Raw genomic sequence first — 19,295 nt, forward strand, 5'->3', positions numbered from 1 at the left:
GGAAACAAATTGATTGGATTTTTACATACTGGATTCTTGCCACTAATGCCTATAGACCAACCCTTTGTTACACATTTTGCCTGTGAATGGGTCACTTTGTGGCTTATCCCCACTCCTCGATCTGTTTCCAAAACTTGCCAGTGCTGTTCTCTTATTAAAATGACTCTGATGTCAACCCAAGATGCATTCAAAGCATGAAAGATGAAGAAATCATGAAAGATTTTGTTTGGCATGGCCAGTATTGGGCAGTTTATGAGCTGCTGCTGTAAGGGAAGGGGTGAGATGAGGTTAAGAAAAGTCATAGAATAGAATCATAGAATAGTCTGGGTTGGAAGAGACCTTTAGAGGCCTTTAAAGCTGCAAAGCAAAAGGTCATGTAAACCTCTGCATTTGGAGAGACCTGGTCTAATGGGAGACTTTGGAAGCCTTCAAGAGGAGGAGAAGGGAAGGAGGTTTCCTGGGGAGCAGAGGGTGCCACAGGGACCAGTTTGCATCTGTAGGACTCGTGATTCCTCTTGAAGCTTCTTGCACAAAACGTGTGTGGTGACCATCCGCTGAGCTCCTGGCAGCACTTCGGGCATAATTCTCCCATCTGTCATTTATTCAGCAGGCTGGAACAAATCATTAAGAAAATAATGTATGCTTATGTCTTTTTTTTTTTTTCTTCTTTTTTGTCTTTCAGGTACCACTTGGAATTTCTGCCCCAAGGTGAGTAGGAGCCAGGGGAAGGAGGGGTGAGTTCTCCTTGTTACGAGCTTGGGGAGGGGGAAGGGCTGGATGTGTGTGGTGTTTCCTATGCAAACGAGGAGAAAAGCTTAAATTGAATATATAGCTGTGTGTGGCAGCTCTTGGGGCGGAAAGGGGTGACTCTGTAGTGGGGGCAATATCGGGAGTTGGGGTTAGAGTCCTTTCTGAGCAGCAGAAGTCCATTTCTCCTTACCCCTGAGAGCAAGTAATACAAAACTACGGTGCTGACATAAACATATTGTCTTGGACTAGCACAGGAAATTTTTTCTGCAAAACTTCTCTCTCCAGAAAAGGCTTAATAAAGTTCAGAAAGGGCAGTATATTCCCATGGGCCATTGACTTGGGAGCAAAGACAATTGGGTAACCTTCAGCAGGCTTCCCCTGGTCTCATTGCTTCATGTTAACCCAAACTTGAAATTGAATCAACCCTCCAGGTGTAGACAAATGGTCAGGCTGTAAATTTTTCAGGACCGTGACCATCTCTTGTTATGTCTGTTAACAAGCTGGGAGACTCTGATTGTGACTTTGATCTTCATTTCCGCAATAAAGCGGGTGATGATTTAAACTTTCCAGGATGCCTGCAGGTCACAAGCCGTGTCAGTGGGTACTTCTGCATATTTGGGGCAATTGATGGATATGTATTTCCTCGGAGCTGACCTGGAGCTCCTTTGACTCTCCTGGATCGGTGGAGCTCAGCTCTGCTTCCTGATTTTGGGGCATTGGGTACAGCCAAGGCGTGTGGTTCAGTGGGTTCATCCTTTTTCTTTAAAGATTCGCCCTTTTTCCTTAAATAATGGTGGTGATACACAAGCAACGAGAGCAGGATCTGCCAGTGTTCAAACAAGATGGGAGCTGGGGCTGTAATAAAAATCCTTGTGAGTGTTCCAACTCGGCTAATCCTTCATTTACTCCAGGAATAAATTCCAGTATGTTACCTCCTCGATCAGGGCCCACTTCCAGCACATCCTGTCTGTCTGGCAGCACAGAAATGTCAGAAATGCAGCAGCGTTGCAATTCCCACTAGAACAGTGTTATCACATTTTAATATGAGCCTCGGTGCAGCCTCGGTGCTTCTAATTGCTTTCAAACCATTGTTTTCATGCGTTTGGTTGATGAACCCAGCATCTGGCATCATTTGAGAAAGTACAACAGACAGCTGTGTTCAAAATTAAAAAAAAGAAGAGAGGATTAGAACACATAAAAGGGCTCAAAATTAGATTTTTTTTTTTAATTTTGAAAGTTCATACAATTTAAAGGGTGGAGGAGGGATGCTTTTGTTCTTTTGAAATATTCTTTATTCTTTTATAGAGTCGGAAGCCTAAGTAATATGAGAGAGACTGGTTAGTAGAACTATGTATAGACTTGTAAATGAAGTGCCTGGCTTGCTTAAATGCCTGCTAGGAATTCCTGAAGGAGTGTTTGGGTCTTCAGGTATGTAGGTGTCTCTGAACATGTCCCTTTCTCATCTTGGGAACTTATGCTATTGGGGAAAAAAAATGGGCTAAGGAAACAGGACAACTTGGGAGTGAAAACAGGGGCTTGGACATCACCTCGAGAGCCTCAGCTCCAGTTTGTGATCCCTGCTGGGGAAGGGAAGGTGGTGATGAGAACTTAGTGTGTGCTGAGTGGGAGAGAGCTGGAGAATGACAATGTGGGTCTTGGTTTTAAATTAAAACTCATGTTCCTGGACATATTGATAAGAAGAGTGCAAAAAACCCAGGCATAAACTAGCTGCAGCACTGGTGCCTTTAAATAACAGGCTGATGTGGCAAAGAAAAAGGCTTCTTCTAAGAAGGGCTGGGGTTTTCTTTGTAATACCTAGTGAACAGCTTTTCTTAAAGTGGTTTAAATGCAACTTGTGACTGTGTCCAGGGAAGGCAGCTGTGCTCCTTGAACTTGGAGCTGTGCTGAAATCCCTCCCAAGACCAAAACTTTGGTGATTCCAGCTGTCCCAACCTGCTGGTTTCCAGTATTGGCTGAAGCAGATAGAATTGGTCTTGATACCTCCCAGTATCTGAAACTGGGATGTGGGTCTGCTCCTGAGGATGCAGTTTGAGGAAGATATAACTGAACAGAGCGTGTGCTGCAGGATGAGTTGCTGTGCCAAAGCCATAGGCACCAGGTGATGTTCTTGGCCGTAGTGTGTAGCTGCAAATTATTTTTTGCCTTGTGTTTCTTAGGTGAGCAGAGCCCCAGGGTGACTTGGATTTCCTTTTGGAGGAGGGCTGACTGCCTATGTGGAGTATTTTATACACTTAATATATTTTATGCATCCACGACTTTGCTGTCTTGCAGCAACCTCCCCTTTGTGGAAAGGGAGCTAAGGAAAGTTGGCAAAGAAAATCTGGAGAGGACCCGGGTCAGTCGTAGCCCTCCCCCAAGTCCTTTTCCGCTGTTTCCGTCTCTTCTCACAACTCAGCACAGGGAAATGTTCTGCAGCAGCTTTGGTTGGGAAGGAACGCGTGGTCTGAGGGAGCGGCGAGAGGCCGTTGTGTGGTACTGCAGGGAATCTGCTGAGAAACGGAGGAGAGGGAGGCTGGAGGGAAGGGATGAGTATTTGGGAAGAGAACGGAGGGACATGGAGGGATGCAAAAGGAGGGATCAAAGAAGAAAACGGTGCGTGTGTGGCTACACGAGAGCTGTGGGTCAGGCTGAGAGTTTGGCTTTGCTGGAACAGGACTTTGCACTAAATTATTGCCAGTGGTGTCTTTCAGCCTCTCCGTTCCCAAAGCCAAAAGACACACAAAGATGGGCAAGAGTGAGAAGACAACATGGTCACTGGTAGAGGTGACTTAGATTAAATCATTGGTGTCTGTACAGTATTTTGAGATACTCAGGAGCACAAGCTGCTCTGTAACACTCTGCTTGAAGACACAGACCTTCAGAGATGGAGAAAGCTGAGGGCTCCAACCTGGGGCTGACAAAGAAGTGTCCCTCCAAACCCTCCTGTGGGTACCTGGTTCTTCCTGCTGATGGGTGAACCCTGAGCAGGGCACTGAACAGAGAACTCAGCTTCCACCGACTCGTTCACACTAAAACCCCTCACACTGGACGCAGTTGTAAGACATGACTTTTTACTTTGCTTTGAATAAAACCCCAAAGAGATGAACATAACCAGATTTATTTTCATTGAGCTTATGATAATACTTTTGGTTTTCCATCAAAAATGGATCCCAAATGGTTTCCTCTGAAGTGCTGTGTGTGTATTTGCTGAATAGTAGTGTTCCTTAAAATATTCATAAGTAGTCAAAATATGTGAGAGAATGGGGATAGTCATTCCTATTTATGAAATTTAGAAAAACTGAGGCTCAAGAGATGTGCTTAAGGTACCAGGGTGTCTACAGGTGCATCCAAGAATTGGGTCCAGATTTACTGCTTCTCCTGGCTCTGTGCCTTAACCCCAGAAAATGTCACCTCCCAAGAGTAGGAGGAAAAAAAATATATGGCAGGGGAGGTGGGGTAAGGGACAAGCCAGGATAAAACATGACTTAAAAATTGGGAGCCTTCATATTTAGTAAAAGGATTAAGTAAATAAGTGTGGAAAGTCTTGCTGGGCCACTTATCTCCTAGTATATACTATTTAGATGAAGGACGTATCGGTTTACGTCCACGGGCCCTGCTTTGGCTCTGGCTGAGCGCTTGGTGGGTCGCTGGTGGTTCCTGGGGCTGGATGTCGTGGCAGCACAGGAGGTATGGACGTACCCGGGCCGTGCGTGTAGGTTGCTTTCGTTAACTGGCATTATACAAAGGCCTGGAGTGTTAGATTTATGAAGTAGCTTTTCTATATAAAGCCTCAAATCTCTTGAATTGAAGTGAAGCGGAGCTGGACGGGAGACGGAACTGAGCGTTTCCCCAACCCGCTGCTCCCTGCTATTGCATATTTGGTTCATGTAGTTATGACAAGTACAAGTAGCAAATCATTAAAGCAGCAAAAACACCATCTTTACTGTAAAGATCCCCTTTGAAGCTGAGGCGGAGTGTTCCTGAATTAATGGAGTGCATAGTGATTTTACTAAGTTTTATTTATAAAAAACCCTCTTTGCGTTCATGCCAAGAGTCTCCAGCTCAGTGGTAAGCAGGGTTCATATGCAGAAACCCGGGCTAGATTTATGATGTGTTTGAAAACGCAAGGGAAAAAATATCGAATTGACAATATTTGTAACATATTGTTAAAATATCTATTCTATCGCCATGCGTGGAATTCCCCTGCTCTATAAACATGAGTGCCAGCTACAACCCTGGAAATGTCATAACATGCAGAGACAAAAAGAAAACAAAAAAACTTTTGTTAGAACGCCTTGTAAAGTCCAAGATGTGTTTGGGTGGTGTGTGGAACGGAGAGTTAATTAATGAAAAATAAAATATACACAAAGGCATATGTTCTTTAACTTAAAAAAAAGAAAAGCTTTAGTATCAACACTTCTGACAGGACCCTTTATCAGCGCTGAAGCTTTGCTTCCTGCAGCTCTGAGCGTGCAGTTCTCTGTCTCTGTGTATCTATTATATTCTGGGCAAACTAATCTGTGTAGAGACAGTATTTTTTTTTTTTTTTTTGCATTAAAATCCCTCCTGCTTCATAGTTCTGCAAACTCTGAGCAGCTGCACAGCTTTGCTTTTACATGGACTTATAAATTATTCTGCTACCTAAGGTATTGTGCACAAATTTTGGGAGGCAAGTAACGATTATAGGAGAAAACAAAATGCTCTGCTTGGAAAAATGTCATAGGTAGGAGGCAAACGTGTGTGCTCTAGGAAAGGCTGTATGGAGGGGTATTTGCATTTTTATTTACATATATACATAGAAAAATCAAGGGGTACGTGTAAGTTTGAGACTTGCTACTGTGTGTTGAGTGTTGAAACCAGAAACCAAGCTCCCCCTTATCATGAAGCTTTAAAATCCTTTCAAAAGCTGGGAGTCTCGGCTGCAGCAGGGCACGCAGCACCCTTCAGCTGGAGGGGACAAGAAAAGTCTTGGCAGAGCTCTTGAGTGTGACATCAGCCCTGTCCCAGGATGGGGCTGGGATGTTGTCTCTTGCCTCAGACTCTTCCAGTGGGCACCTTGAATGGGGTTCTGCGGAGGCCAGAAATAGGTTTAGCTGGTAGCGAATGCCCAGCGATGAAGGGGGAGATGTTTGCCCTCGATAGAAATTCATATCACTGTAGCACAGAGAAATACAAAAAGCCTTTTCTGCATTTCTTGAAAAAGTTAGTTCCTTTTTTCTTTCTGGGTGTATTCATTGCATGAAATGAGGGGAGGAGAAGAGAAAAGCCTCCTCAAATAAATACATAGTTTGATTTTTTTTTTTAAATAATTGGATTTATTGTTATCAATCTTTATTTGTAGCCAGCAGATGAAGAACTCGCAGAATTTATAACAGGGTTGAAAACCAGGTAACAACAACTAGTGGTTTGGCTGGGTTATTCTGCAGTTAATGTCAAAACTTCCGTGACCTTTATTGAGAAGAATTAGGTTTATGAGGAGGGCTTTTGAACTCTTTTTTTTTTTTTTTTTTTAAACCAGCCCATTGATTTAAAACTCCTTGCAAACTTGAGGAAAGCTTCCTGGTTTGGATTACTGGGTGCTGCTGGGAGATCTTGCCTTCATTAATCAAAGTGCTGGAGTTACTGAGTCACCCATAGCCCTTTGAAACCCATCCCAATTGTAACACCTTTGGGCAGAACTTGCCCTCTTTGTTCCCATTCAGGGGCGTCCTGCTTCCCTCCCCAGGGAGGGTCAAAGCACACCAGACTCTTCAGAATAAAGCAATGCCCCATAAAGAGGAAGGTATAAAAACGTCAGTAAAGATGCTAAATATACAGCAGTTTGGGGAGCCCCCGTAAGTTAAATATTAACAAGTTCTATTGCTCTCACTTTGGTCAGTTAATAAAATACTCTAATTATTAGATTGTCTAAATTGCCTGATATGCAGCTTTGGAGATAGAGAGCCTTCTCAAAGGAACCCTCTGTGTTTTCTGAACTTGTTTGTGTAATAGGAATGTGCTGGGGCTTTCTTCTTATAAAGCAATCTCTGGGGTTATTGTAATGTGCTCCGATGAACACGCCGCCCGAGCGTTGCTCCGTGCTCATGCAGAACAGAAGGATGTGTGAGAAATTGCCCCCCTGGGGATAGAGCAGGAGTGTGGTTACATACACCATCACCTGAGCTTCCCCACAGCGGGCAATAGACCCTCCTGCTCCACAAAAAGAGGGGGGTAAGGATGTAAATTCTGTGGCCATTAAGATGTTTTGGAACCCTTAGGGAAAGGAGTGCCCTGTTTGGTAACTTTGAGCCTCCCTGGGGAGCGGGGGGATCAGTGCCCTCTGCATCCACAGCCCTGGCTCGGTGGGAGCTGAGTCTCTGCTCTTGGGTCTTCCAAGCCTTCAGCTGGGGTTCAATCTGGAGTTTTGAGTAGTTCTCCCCACAATGACTTTGGTTTGTGGAGCAGTAACCCCACCCAAATCATCCACAAAGTACTAATTCTGCCCTTTAGTCAGGCTCCATCCTGAAACACGACTGTAAAATCATCCTCTGCATTATCATAAATGCCTAATGGGCATCTCCTCCTGTCCCTGGAGTGCCCGTCGCTCTGCTGTGCGCTCCCGACTTTGCATTCACTCCTCGTACTTATTTTTTTTTTCTTAACAGTGAAAATTGCTGCAGATACGGGCAAGACAGCCTCCTTGTGTCTTGTCATTGGAATATGCTCGCTAAACTCCCTCGTGGGTTAGTTCTGTTTATTGCTCGCTTGGAAGGGTTTTGGCTACGAAAATATGCTGAAACCTACTGACGCTGCAACGGACATTACTCAAAACTATTTGGCCTGTAGTCTCTTTTTTGGTACTGATGATGTTGATGTCTTTTTTTAGATCCCAGGCTGTATTTGCAGAGCTATTTGTTAACTATTGCGCTGCAGAAGTGCAAGGTCTGGCTCGGCAGAGCCTTTTTTGCCGTGTTCCTCCCAGAGCTGGTACCTCAGAGGATGAACCAAAGTGCAGATTTGTGATCTTCCTCTGCCTCACTGTCCCCGTCCTTTAAACCAAGACCTTCTCTCTTCAAAGAGGAATAATTTATTAGTGGGCAGAAATACAAACTGTCGGTCGCTTTAGGTTCTTTGTTTTTTTTTTTTTTCCTCACATTGGATGGGCTTTATATTTCACTGATGTGTTACCAGGGCGTAAAAGAAAGAATAAATCTTGTTTACTTGTTTACATCCCGTGGGAATCTTCTGCCGTGCTGGGTTTCAGGCTTGTTCCAGGCAAGGCTGGAGTGTGCTGGGCTTCCCCTGGCAGGCAGCTGGGCTGTGGAGCTGCTGCCCACTTGAGAGGCAGAATATGCAGTGCCTTTGCTGAAAGGGTGCCAAAGGATTGAGAGAGAGAGAGAGAGAGGAGCTGGAGGGGAGGAAGTTGGAGGGGGAAGGAGGGGGAGAGCAAACACACAGCGAGAAAAGGAAGAGAAAACTGGAGAGGGGGGAGCTCAGCTGGGGGATGACACGAGGGGCTGGCAGGGAATTGGAAAATAGGGAGTGATGGGAGAGATGCAGCGTGAGCTCAGCAGTTTCTTGTCTTCACGGGTTTGGGGGGATGTCTGGGCTCCCCCCAACCTCATCAGCTATTTAGATTCATGAGAACGAGCTTTGCTGTCGTACAGAGCAGCCCTGCCACAGTGTGCATTTGGCTTGTGCATTGCAAACCTCTTCTGTCATGTGTGGGGTGGCTTTTGGGGTGTGAGAAGCACTCGAGTTTTCTATTCTTGTAGCTTGCTTTTTTTTTTATCTCCTTTTCAGAAATAAACCCATAATCAGTGGTGGGAAGGCTTTGGTTTGAATATCTGCGTGTCAGATTAAAGACCTCCGAATTAATAACTTCCAGGTTATCTTCTGTTTTGTATAATCATGAAGTTCCTTTGCCATGTGACAGGGAGAGAAAATAATTTAACCCTAGCCTGCCCTGAGCTTCTCAGCCTCCTTTGGGGTTTTTCTCTCCGAGCTGAGAGTTGCAAAACTTGAATTCCTTTCAGTTTAACAAAACACTTAGACCCCTTGTAGGGCTTTGATTTTTATTTGCTTTTTATTTATATTTTTCCCCTGATTATAGGAGTAGGTTCTGCACACCAGAAAGCTTTAGGAAGTTCACCCTTGTGCTGCCGGGCTCCTTCCTGCTGGGTTTGGATGAATCCCGGGCAGTTTGTGGCCTTTCCCAGCCCCGGGGGAGGGGGTGATGCGGGGCCGGGATGATGCTGCGCGTTCCCCCGGCTGATGCTGCGCGCCCCCCCGGCTGATGCTGCGCGTCCCCCCCGGCTGATGCTGCGCGTCCCCCCCGGCTGATGCTGCGCGTCCCCCCCGGCTGATGCTGCGCGTCCCCCCCGGCTGATGCTGCGCGTCCCCCCCGGCTGATGCTGATGCTGCGCGCTGCAGCCCGACCTGCTGGGCACAGGGGCTCACTGCAGCCACCCAGCTCCCCCGCTTTCTACTCGGGTTTTTAACATAAGTGGCATTTTTAGTGAGCTATTAATTTGCTTTACTGCGCGTAATTAGCAAAAAAAAACCACCAAAACAAACCGGGTACTGAGCGAACGAAATTAGGCTTGGACTGGATTCACTTGTCAGCCAGCCAAGACCTGTTTGGGCCCACGTTTCTAAAACAGTGATAAATCGTCTCCTCCTGTGTGCGAGGAGGTCCCTCTCGTTGCTTCTGACCCCGTTGCCATGAGGTAGACCCGTCCTGCTGATAAAACACAGCGCAGGCAGGGCCAGGGCCTGCTCTCACCGTGGCCTTGTTTACCTTGTGATCCAGGGACAAAGTTATTTTCCTTTGGTGCGTGATCTCCATGTTCAAGAAAATATTTATTAAGTGGGATAAACACTTTGAGATCTGCAGATAAACAACCTTCTCTTGCAGTTTGTTGATAATACCAGGGGGCTGGTGGCACAGCCTGGGGAGAGGAGGATGGACATACATGTCTATCGCAGTGACGTGCAATAAAAAATGGGATTTTAAGGCAAATGTCACATTACCCAGGTGCTGGCGCTAGGAGGGAGTCAGTAGTTTGTATGAAGAAGGTGCAGAATATCTGCATCCACCAAAACCTCAGCTATTCCCGTATTAATCACAGGGGCAAACCACACAGATCCCAATGGGTGCTTGGGAGCCAATGAAGCCTTTAAGGCATTCAACAAAGAAACATCATACATTTTCTAGCACATAAATGTGTTTAAAAAGGTATATAATTTATAATAGCGATGTTGACAGAGCCTTAACTACATTACAAAAGCTAAACTATAATATATTTACATGTGAGCAGCACTTACTGTGTGGGTGCGTCTCTGTTGATGTGTTTCCATGTGATTCTCCATAATTTCAGCGAGTGATTGTAGTCAGGGATATTAAACCATAGTATTGATAATACTTTTACAGCTCTGCTTTGGGAAATGCATTACTGCTAAATTAGTCCCTGAAAATCTAGAGATATTAACACTGTCGAGCATGAAGGCAGATGGGATTTGGATCAGAGACCTTTATTTGTGGTATGATACTAAGGAGTCATTACTTTAAAGCAGGAACTTCGTTTCCTTGAATATTAACTCGAGTTGGGGATTTTACTTCCGCTTTGGCATGAAGGAGCTTATCATAAAAGCGTAAATGGAACTCGCTTGGTATTGATTTTTCTTATGCTCTAAAAAGATGCTTAATGAAACTCTAGGTACCTAGATAAAGACCTCCACTGAATGCAAAGTAAGCTTAATTGCAGTTCCCTTAACAAGCTACTGGAGATGAATTTTTTTCCACTACAAAGCCCTTTCACCTATTTAGATTGTTTCTCTTCCTGTGTGTGCCAGGATGCATTAATTCAGGGGGTTTGTTCCTTTTTTTTCCCCTCCTCTATGAGAGGCAAACTGCAGCTTAAAGAAAGGAAAACTTCTCTGCCAGTTCATGTGTGGGGAAAAAAAAATATCAGTCTTGGGCAACTTGATTTTTGAGGTCTCAATAAAGAGGTTTTATTCTTAAGAGAGAGTAATTGTCCCTCTGTCCCTTCTGCAGAAGGGGGGAGATGGGCAGGAGGCACGTTCTGACCCTGCACAACAGAATTAGAGCAAAACCAGAACCTGAACTGAGGTTTTTCTGGTATCTGCCAGATCCCGTTTGATTTTTGCCCTCCAGCACCACAAGCCCCAAAGCACATGGGAAGGTCCAGATTGTTCCCCCCTCACAGAGGAGCGTGTTTGTGCTCTTGAGGTTGCGGAGAAGGAAGCAACAGTGTGGTCCCTGATGGTGGGGATCTCACAGAGGAGCCGCGTTTGTGCTCTTGAGGTTGCGGAGAAAGAAGCAACAGTGTGGTCCCTGATGGTGGGGACCCTTTCTCCTGTAGCTCCTGCTTGGGCTGCTTCTTTGGAGCCCTCTTAATGCTTAATTGGCTTCTTTTCATTCTCCTCTCGGTGATTTTTTACCCCCCTGGTGCAGGGGGTCTGTGGAGGCTGGGTCTGTGCCTGCTGCCAGGGCTGTGCAGTGGTGACGGGTCCTGCAGGGACCTGCTGTGACTGATGTGACCTGATGGACCCCGCTCTCCTGCCCTGGCGACTGCCACCCCCTCTTCTGGGGACACCCCTGTCACCAGAGACACAATCTGTCCCCTCTGCAATTTGCTGAGAGTCGATATGTGTAAAGCATGATATCTCTGTTAATTACGCAGGATGCCTTCAAGCCCCTCTCTCCGCCGCTGTGCAAGAAACTGTTTCGGCAGAAAATGTCAGACAGCTAAAAGATGGCACAAATTCATTTTTTTTGTGTGAGGAAGTAAGGAAGCCGGGTATTTAGCACACTCGGGGGCAGCCAGACAGTGCCAGGGGGGTCCCTGGCTTAAGTGTAACCCCAAGAAACCTCTTGTTCTTTCCCTTAGAGTCAATCTTGCTTTTGTTCACGCTCTAAAGAGCTCAAGTTGGGGAATTTTGCTGCGGATTTGAGTAGGAAGAGAGAGCAGCTTTGCGTCAGGTGCAGAGTAATTATTTGCTGGGGTTCTGTGCTATTTGGTTTTTATTCCCTGTGTTTTCATTAAAAGCTAATGAGTTTTTTCTTCATTCAGAACAATAGCTTGGCCCCTGACAAGTTGTTGGTTATTTTTTCTGCTTGGACTCAACTAGCTGTTGCTGCTCCATAAACTTTATGGAGAAGTGGATTGAAGCACAAGAAGTTCCCGTAATGCAAATCCAAACGGAAAGGAAATAGGATTTGTTTGAAGCAGCTACGTGTGCGGGGTTTTTGTTGATCTTCCTTTTGTTACTGAAGCAGTGAGTGGTGTTTGAAAATATTCCTAATACTAAACCAAACAGAATGCCTTTGTTTGTATTGATTTGTGTTGCAGCAGCTCCTGCAATTGGGAGCTTGGCGTGACACATGTATGTGCACGCTGCAGCCAGGCTGGATTTGGGTTATGGAATCCTGGGGGAACACACGAAAACCCCATTCCCACTCCTGCGTGGGGACAGCAAGGGAAAAAAAACAAACACAACATGTTTGTGGTGACAACCCGTCCCCACAGGGGAATTATCCTGCCAAAACAGGGACCTGTGCCTTGATCCTTCCCCGGGGCTGGTGTGTGTCACGGCTTCTCCTGCCGTTAAAGCCGGTGACTTATTCCTGCAAGGAACTTTTCCTGATGGGGCCCTTGTTCTTGCTGCGGATGGTTTAGTGAGCGGAGCCTCCCGCCAGCCCGGCTCCGGGAAACAGGCGGCTCGTTACCGCAATAATCCTGCACCTGTACCTCGTTATGGGGGACACCTGTTACCTCCCACCAAACGCCGGGTTTAATGCCGAGCCGTTTGGTTGGGAGAAAATTGTTCTTTTTAAGGGGCTGAAGGGGTGGATGGAAACTGTCGTCTTCGCTGCGGACGGTCGAGCCCCCAACGCCGTGGAGGAAGGCTCCTCATCAGAAGGAGCCCTGTTTTCCTACCACACGGAGCTGTTGCTCTTTGGTAGCAGCTTTTTAGAGCCTTTTTATTTGAGGATCTCAAAGGGCTACGGTAAAAACAGGGAATAAACGTCCCCCTGTCACACACAACTGAGCAAAGCGCTGAAATGACTTCTCCAAGGTCAGGCACTCAGTGGTGCTCAAGGATGTGCTCTGCTTCCCAGAGTCTGCCCAGCAGAGCAGGGCATCTCAGCCTCTGCTTTTTAACCCCAAATTGTGTTTTTTTATTATTTCTCATGGAGGTGCATGCATTAATTCCAGTTTGTTGTAGCGTAGAGGAAGGTGCTTTGCTCACCCTTCGTGACTGAGAAGTTGTCTGTGGATGGAAGAGGACTGTGATACAACCTCTGCCGGTGTCTGATCCCTTTTAGACCACGGGCCTGCAGCTTTCTCCTTGCCATGAGAGATTAGCAAGGGCGATGCTGAATGCACCTCCCAAAAGGAGAAAAGTTATTTTTCTCAATTTCCTTTTTCTCTGGAATCTGCTGTTCCACACCATGTGCTGGGATGGCTGCTGGAAGCAAGCGAGCACTGAGCTGGGAAAAGATTTGATTAGATTAGATGTTAGGAAGAACTTCTTTGGTGTGAGGGTAAAAGATTTGATTAGATTAGGTATTAGGAAGAACTTCCTTGGTGTGAGGGTGGTGAGAGCCTGGCCCAGGTTGCCCAGAGAAGCTGTGGCTGCCCCATCCCTGGAGGGGTTCAAGGGCAGGTTGGAGGGGGCTTGGAGCAACCTGGTGTGGTGGGAGGTGTCCCTGCCCAGGGCAGGGGGTGGCACTGGGGGGGCTTTAAGGTCCCTTCCAACCCAAACCATTCTGTGAACCTATGATTACTTCCTGGGCTCTTCCTGTTAGGAAAGTTTTGATGACTTCAAGGGTTCACTGCCAGGGCCCCCTCTGTTCTGTCGCTGACCCCCATAGCCCTGGGGTAAATCTCAAAGTCAAATCTTAAATCATTTTTTCAAGACCTCTGAGATTATAATATCAGCAAGACTGTCGTGGTGTCTGGCACCCGGTAGGATTTGCTTTTTAAGGAACTGATCCGTGGGAGGACAATCTTGTTCCAGTCACGTTCTTCACATCCAGATTGTTCCTTTTGGTGAAGAATTGAATTTTTCTTGAAGAGGTGCCCTTGGATGCAGGAGCCTGGGGTCTCTGAGAGCTTCATGCTCAGAGCAAGCAAGGGAAGGCTGCAACCTGGGCTGTGGAAGATAAAACACATCCCAAATATTGTGTCACCTCTTTCAGCAGCTGGAGACTTAGCGGCGTCTCCGCTGTGTTCCTTGGTGGGAGGAAGAGCATTGTAACCTCCGTCCCAGGCCCTGGTGCCCTTTCATCAGTGCTTGATTTTAAACCGTGGGGCACAGTTCCTCTGTTTGCTGAGATAAAACTTGTTTTTAGTGTTTGCACACAATTAACATCAGCTGAAAACTCACCTTTCTTGCTGTTTGTTGTGCGTTGAATGAGCAAGCAGCTGTCTTTACCTCTGTTATCAGCAGTTTGGGCTCTGTGTATTCAGGAAATGTAAGGCAAAAGCTCAAAAGACCACTTTTTTTGCTTTGTTTGGGGTGAGTAGGATTTTCTTCTACAGGTAGGCTCGCTGTGCTCCATTTGTATTAAAATTTGATATTAACATCTGTCACTGCAGTATCGAAGTGCCTTCTGCATAAAATCCAATATCAGCAGCAAATTCCCCGGCAAAATGTCTGCTTATGGAAAAATTCAATGTAACATCAAGTATGGGGGGGGAATAATAGCTCCTGCCTCCACACACAGACCCGTCGCTTGCTTAATTTGTATGTGACCACCTGTCGTAGGGAGTCAATCTTTTTTTCCCCACTATACTTCAATTATGGATCTCAAAGCCTTTTTTCCTACATTATAGGAAGATTCCTCATTCTGGTGAAGGCGATAGCGTAGTCCTTCATTTTACAGATGGCTGATTTATGCAGAGGTCACGTGCTGAGGGCAACAACAAGGAATTGTACGTAGCTCTGGTAGTTTGGCCCCAAGATGGGTATTTCCAGCCTCCTCCTTTTCTGCCCTCCAGGTGTGAAGGCTGTTTGTATCCACCAGGAGTGTTCTTGTGGCAGGAATGTGCTGCCTTGGCCCAAAGTGATGAATCTGGCCTTAAACCCACTAAAGTGGTTTTGGTTTTATAGAGAACTGTAGTGGAAGGTGGGAATCAGGAGGAAAGATGTCTCACGGTGTAGGCAATAAGATTTGGGTTTAGCAACGAGTCCTTTTCACTAAAATCAGGGTCTCCTTCTCTTTCTAGGAGAGGATCAGCACGATGCTGGCTGTGGACAGGACAGTTCTGATGAAAATCAAAGCTGGAGTTTGGCCCCTTCCATGACATCTGATGCTTCACTGCCTTCAGACTTCCAGGATGAAGGTAAGTCACCGGTGTTTTTTGAAGTCCTTGAGTGAAGAAGATGGAAATGCAAGTGCGATCTGGTATAAATTCCTTGTGTTCATTCATCCATCTTGTACTGTTGGAGGTGTTTTGGGTTTTTTGTTGTTTGTTAACTTGCTTTATCAGTGAACATAAAATGTCACGGTGATCCCAAATTTAGTATTGTGAAGTTAAATGTATTTCTTGATTGTCTTGGTGCAAACTGGAGTTGGTTGTTCTAGTTTGGATGGACAACAGTGATGAAAAAGAGCAGAATTTGACCTGGTGGCTACCGTTTCCCAAAGTTACAGTGCAACTTCTTGGGTGTGTTTCTTCTTGGGTGCTCAGCCTCGAGCTTCAAAGGGGCTGTATCTTCTCAAACCTTGTCCCCTGCCACCCTTTGAAAATTAGACCTCATTAAAGTGCTTTGCTTTGGAGAGCCTTTTGGGAGATGTTCTAGTGCTTGGGAACTTGGGGCTTCTTCTTGTGAATGTAGAAGGCCTCCCAGCCGGGTGGTGGATGGGAGCTGGCATCCAAGGTCAAGGCTGTTTCCCAAAGCATTGAATATCAGATGGGGGTTTTCTGGGCAAAGAGTTTCTGTGATGCTCGTGTCTGCGTGTGAGTGGTGGTTTAGAAGTGATGGATTTGTGATATGCTATTGAATTTGAAGCCTACAGAGCTGAGGCTGTTCTGATCTTCTCAGGGGTTATCTCTGGGCCCTGGGGAAGGCTTGACTGCTTTGGCCTCAGGTTCTCAATCTCCCACTTCCCACAGATCTTGTTTCCTCCTCCTCTTTCGCTTCCCTTGCACTTTTCCCCCATGCTTTTTTATGCCCTCCCTGCCCCCGCCTTGTCCTTCCTCTTTCATTTTTCGCCGCTTCCGTCCCCCCTCTTCTCCACCTTTCCCTGCTCAATGTACTCTTTCATGTCTACTCCCACTCTCGTTAGCGAATCACTAGTCATCAGTCAAGGGTACAAAGAAACGAGGATTTATTTGGGACGAGGCCATAAGTGCTGATGGGCACCAGAGTTAGCTTCTCGGAGCGGTGTGAAACACCAGACATATCTGCTCTACGTGTTGATTCATGCTATAAAATAAATGGCTTCGTTTAGACTGATTAGAGACAAGGTTGGTGCGATGGCCGGTAATTGCAGCGTGAAAAGAGGTGTGGAGTTGGGGATTGGTTGTTTCAAATAATCTGTGTGCTCAGATACGATGCACTTACGCCGGGCGCGGGTGGAGAACGTGTGACAAGGATAATGGATGTTGGCCTAAATGGGACATGAAAGGGTGCTGAAGACCTCAAGCTTGGCCTCGTCAGGCGAGCAACGTCTTGATGAAGTCTAGAGTTTCTCCTGGCGTGTTTATTAAGCTTGTCTAAGGAGGTATTTGCTTTGCTAACTTTGAGTGGTGGTTTTTGGCAGCTCCAAGGGGCAGAGTTTGACATAACACTTGCAAGGTATGCAAACACTTGGCACCGCTGGAAGTTTTCAGACACAGATGAAATGCCAGGCTCGATGGAAGGGTGCCCAAATGGGTGAATGGCGAGGAGATTGATAACGTAGAAAAATTACATACTATAAAGAAGGGAGGGGGTGGGGTGGAAAAAGCTGGCATTGAGAGCGGTTACATTAAAATGAGGTGTTAGTTCTTGGAAACTGGTCAGAGTCCTGAATAACAGCGAATCGGGGGCTCGGCGTGGTGTGTGTCCATCCTGGATGGAAGTGGAGCAGTTCTGGCTGACGAGATGCAGGCTGTTGGTAGCCTGAAACAGTGGTATTCAAGGGGAAAAAAGGCTGGACACAGGTTTTTGGACCCTTTTCTCTGCCCCGCCATGGTTTGTAGGGTCATCATCAAAATGAATTTTTGTAGATATCTGCCAGTGGGATGGACATGGATCGGGGTTGTGATTTCCTCTGGGTTTTTGAATTTCTGTGATGACTTACTGACAGATTGTTTTGCTTACTTGGGGGATTATTTTTATATTGCTTGCTTGTTTCCTTTGCTTAATTTTTTCACTATAGAAGGCTAAGGCACAAGATTTTTTTTTTCATAGACGCTACAATGAGTTCGTTTTTTTAAAAATGAATTTAAAAAAAGAGTTTAAATTGGTGTTTCTGAGAAGTGGATTAAGCTAAAGAGTGTCAAACAGCCTTCTGCTCTGAATTAGAACATCGCTGTGGGAAAAATAGAAAGTTTTAAGACTGAGTGAACTGATTTTCACCTTTTTGGTTTCCTTGGCTTCTCCGAGTGGGGACCCTTCACTTTCACTGTGCCCCTTTTTGCTTCTGCACTCTCTTACCCGTTTGGCTGGCACGGTCCCTGCAGCCTGGGCCACCACGGGCCCTCGGGGTGCCGCTGCCATGCAGAGGGTGACCCAGAGCTGCTCCTTTCAGGCAGCACGGGTGATGCGTGGGGGTGATCCAGCCAGCTACGGCCAGAAGAACAAACTGGCAGGTTGTAGGAACATACTTGTCATTCCTGTGGCTTTTTTCCATCCCTTCTTAGCCCTTTTGCAACAAGAAGAGGTTACGTCCTGAGGCGCAATCTCCCAGCGCTGTTAGAGTTCCTGATTTTCCCAACTTTATTAATTCAAGTTTTTAATGGAAGTGGGTCTCTGTCTATCCCTGCCATGAAAAATGGGGGAGTTGGATTCACCGCTGTTCATTTTGAACAGACTTTTCCTTGCTTGCTCTGAACTTCTCCTAGGAATCAGAGAGAACCTTCCAAGTTGTCTCTGGAGGGAGCGAGAGGGACTGAGCGAGTTGGGGATGACTTTACTCAATGAGGCATGGCCCAGCTCTATAGGATTGTCCCTAATGAGTGATTAAGAAGCTAATGTTTGTACAGTGCTGGGAGGCTGGGAAGCGCTCTGGAAGTGCTAAGTACTGTTATAATGATAAGTATTTCTTAGGAGACACTTCCCATGTAATGTACTCCGCTCAGACCACTTGAGGACTTTTCAAAAATGTTTTGTCTCTTAAACTGGTAGATCACTTAATTTGCCAGCGTTCATTCGTTTAGTTTTACCGTAGCGTAAGGTGGATACCACAGCGTCCTGAGGGGCAGGAGTTGTGCATCTTTAATATTTAGCACTTCTAGATGTTGTTTTAGCAGTTGGGGGGGTCCCTGTGTCTCCTCAGAGGGGCTTCTGGGGTTGTTGTGGGGCATCTGATCTCTTGTGGGAAGGATGCTGAGCCGGGATCCCCACAAATTGCTGGTGTCACAGTGGGATCACACGGAGCTGAGGGGTGAGGACCACTGCACCTCCTGTCCCCCCACCTGGCTACCAGCTCCATGGCCACGTCACAACAACAGCAGGGACAATATATTTTCTTTTATATCACACAGGTATCCGTTAGCACGTGGCAGGGACCATAACTCAAACTGAAGGAAGGTACTTGAGGGGTTCTGTCAGGCATGGTCTCCGGGGCCAGAAATCTTGCCTCTGACTTCCAAGATTTTTCCATCTTGTCAGCAGAGAACTTTGGCCAAACGTCCTTACAGCTCGTTCAGTTCTTTGTGGAGGGTTTTTTTTTTAAATACGCGAGTTCAAAGTATCTTAAAATCAAAGCCTTTAGCAAAATTTCCCTTTGCTTTATAAAAAGGTGCTAAAAATGGCTTTTATCTTAAAAGGTGTGGAGGATGGTGGATGGGGATGTCCAATGGGATGGGGACAAACAGATACCAATGCAACGTGGTACTAAAGGTTTTGAGGGGGTTAGAAGCTGTAAAGAGGTGGTGCATCTTCAATCCATCTCCAGGTACTTCTTGAACCCATTTGTCTCCTGGAGGAGGCCCCGTTTGCTCGTGTTTGGCCGCCTAGAACATAGAAATGGGAGTAGGGAGACAATAAAATACCAGGGTGAGTTTTGTGTGTAACTCTTCGGAACCAGGGCTCTGATGAGCCGGAGGGCAAATCCAGGGAGAAGCCCCCAAACTGCTTTTAGAAGTTTCTTGCCGGGTCCCTGGCCTCTGTGTGTAACCGATGGTGTTCCCGTCTTCCAGCGTGTTCTGCTGATTCTCTTGGTGGTGTTTTGGAGAACCATATCCTTCCTCCCCAAAATCTGTCCCGTTCTGAACCGCTCGTGCCTCCCTGCCCCCAGGTGGTCCTCACCTCTACCACTGCAGCCTCTGCTTTTATTTTCCTGGTGCTTCCTACGGGCGTTTGAACTCTAAGGAATCGCTTCC

The 19,295-nt window shown here is 46.3% G+C and overlaps 1 protein-coding gene across 1 annotated transcript in view; it reads left to right on the forward strand.

Annotated features, from left to right (window-relative positions):
• The window catches only part of LOC106897926 (src kinase-associated phosphoprotein 1-like), a 32,218-nt gene extending 15,863 nt beyond the window's left edge, over positions 1 to 16,355 (forward strand). Inside the window, exons 3-5 of the mRNA XM_014958924.1 lie at positions 683 to 708; positions 14,988 to 15,104; positions 16,315 to 16,355. Coding sequence (XP_014814410.1) covers positions 683 to 708; positions 14,988 to 15,104; positions 16,315 to 16,355 — 184 coding nt within the window. The remainder of the gene's footprint in view (positions 1 to 682; positions 709 to 14,987; positions 15,105 to 16,314) is intronic.
• The last annotated feature ends 2,940 nt before the right edge of the window (positions 16,356 to 19,295 follow it).

The sequence above is a fragment of the Calidris pugnax genome, unplaced genomic scaffold (genome assembly GCF_001431845.1).
Source record: "Calidris pugnax isolate Ruff unplaced genomic scaffold, ASM143184v1 scaffold335, whole genome shotgun sequence".
NCBI lineage: Eukaryota > Metazoa > Chordata > Aves > Charadriiformes > Scolopacidae > Calidris > Calidris pugnax.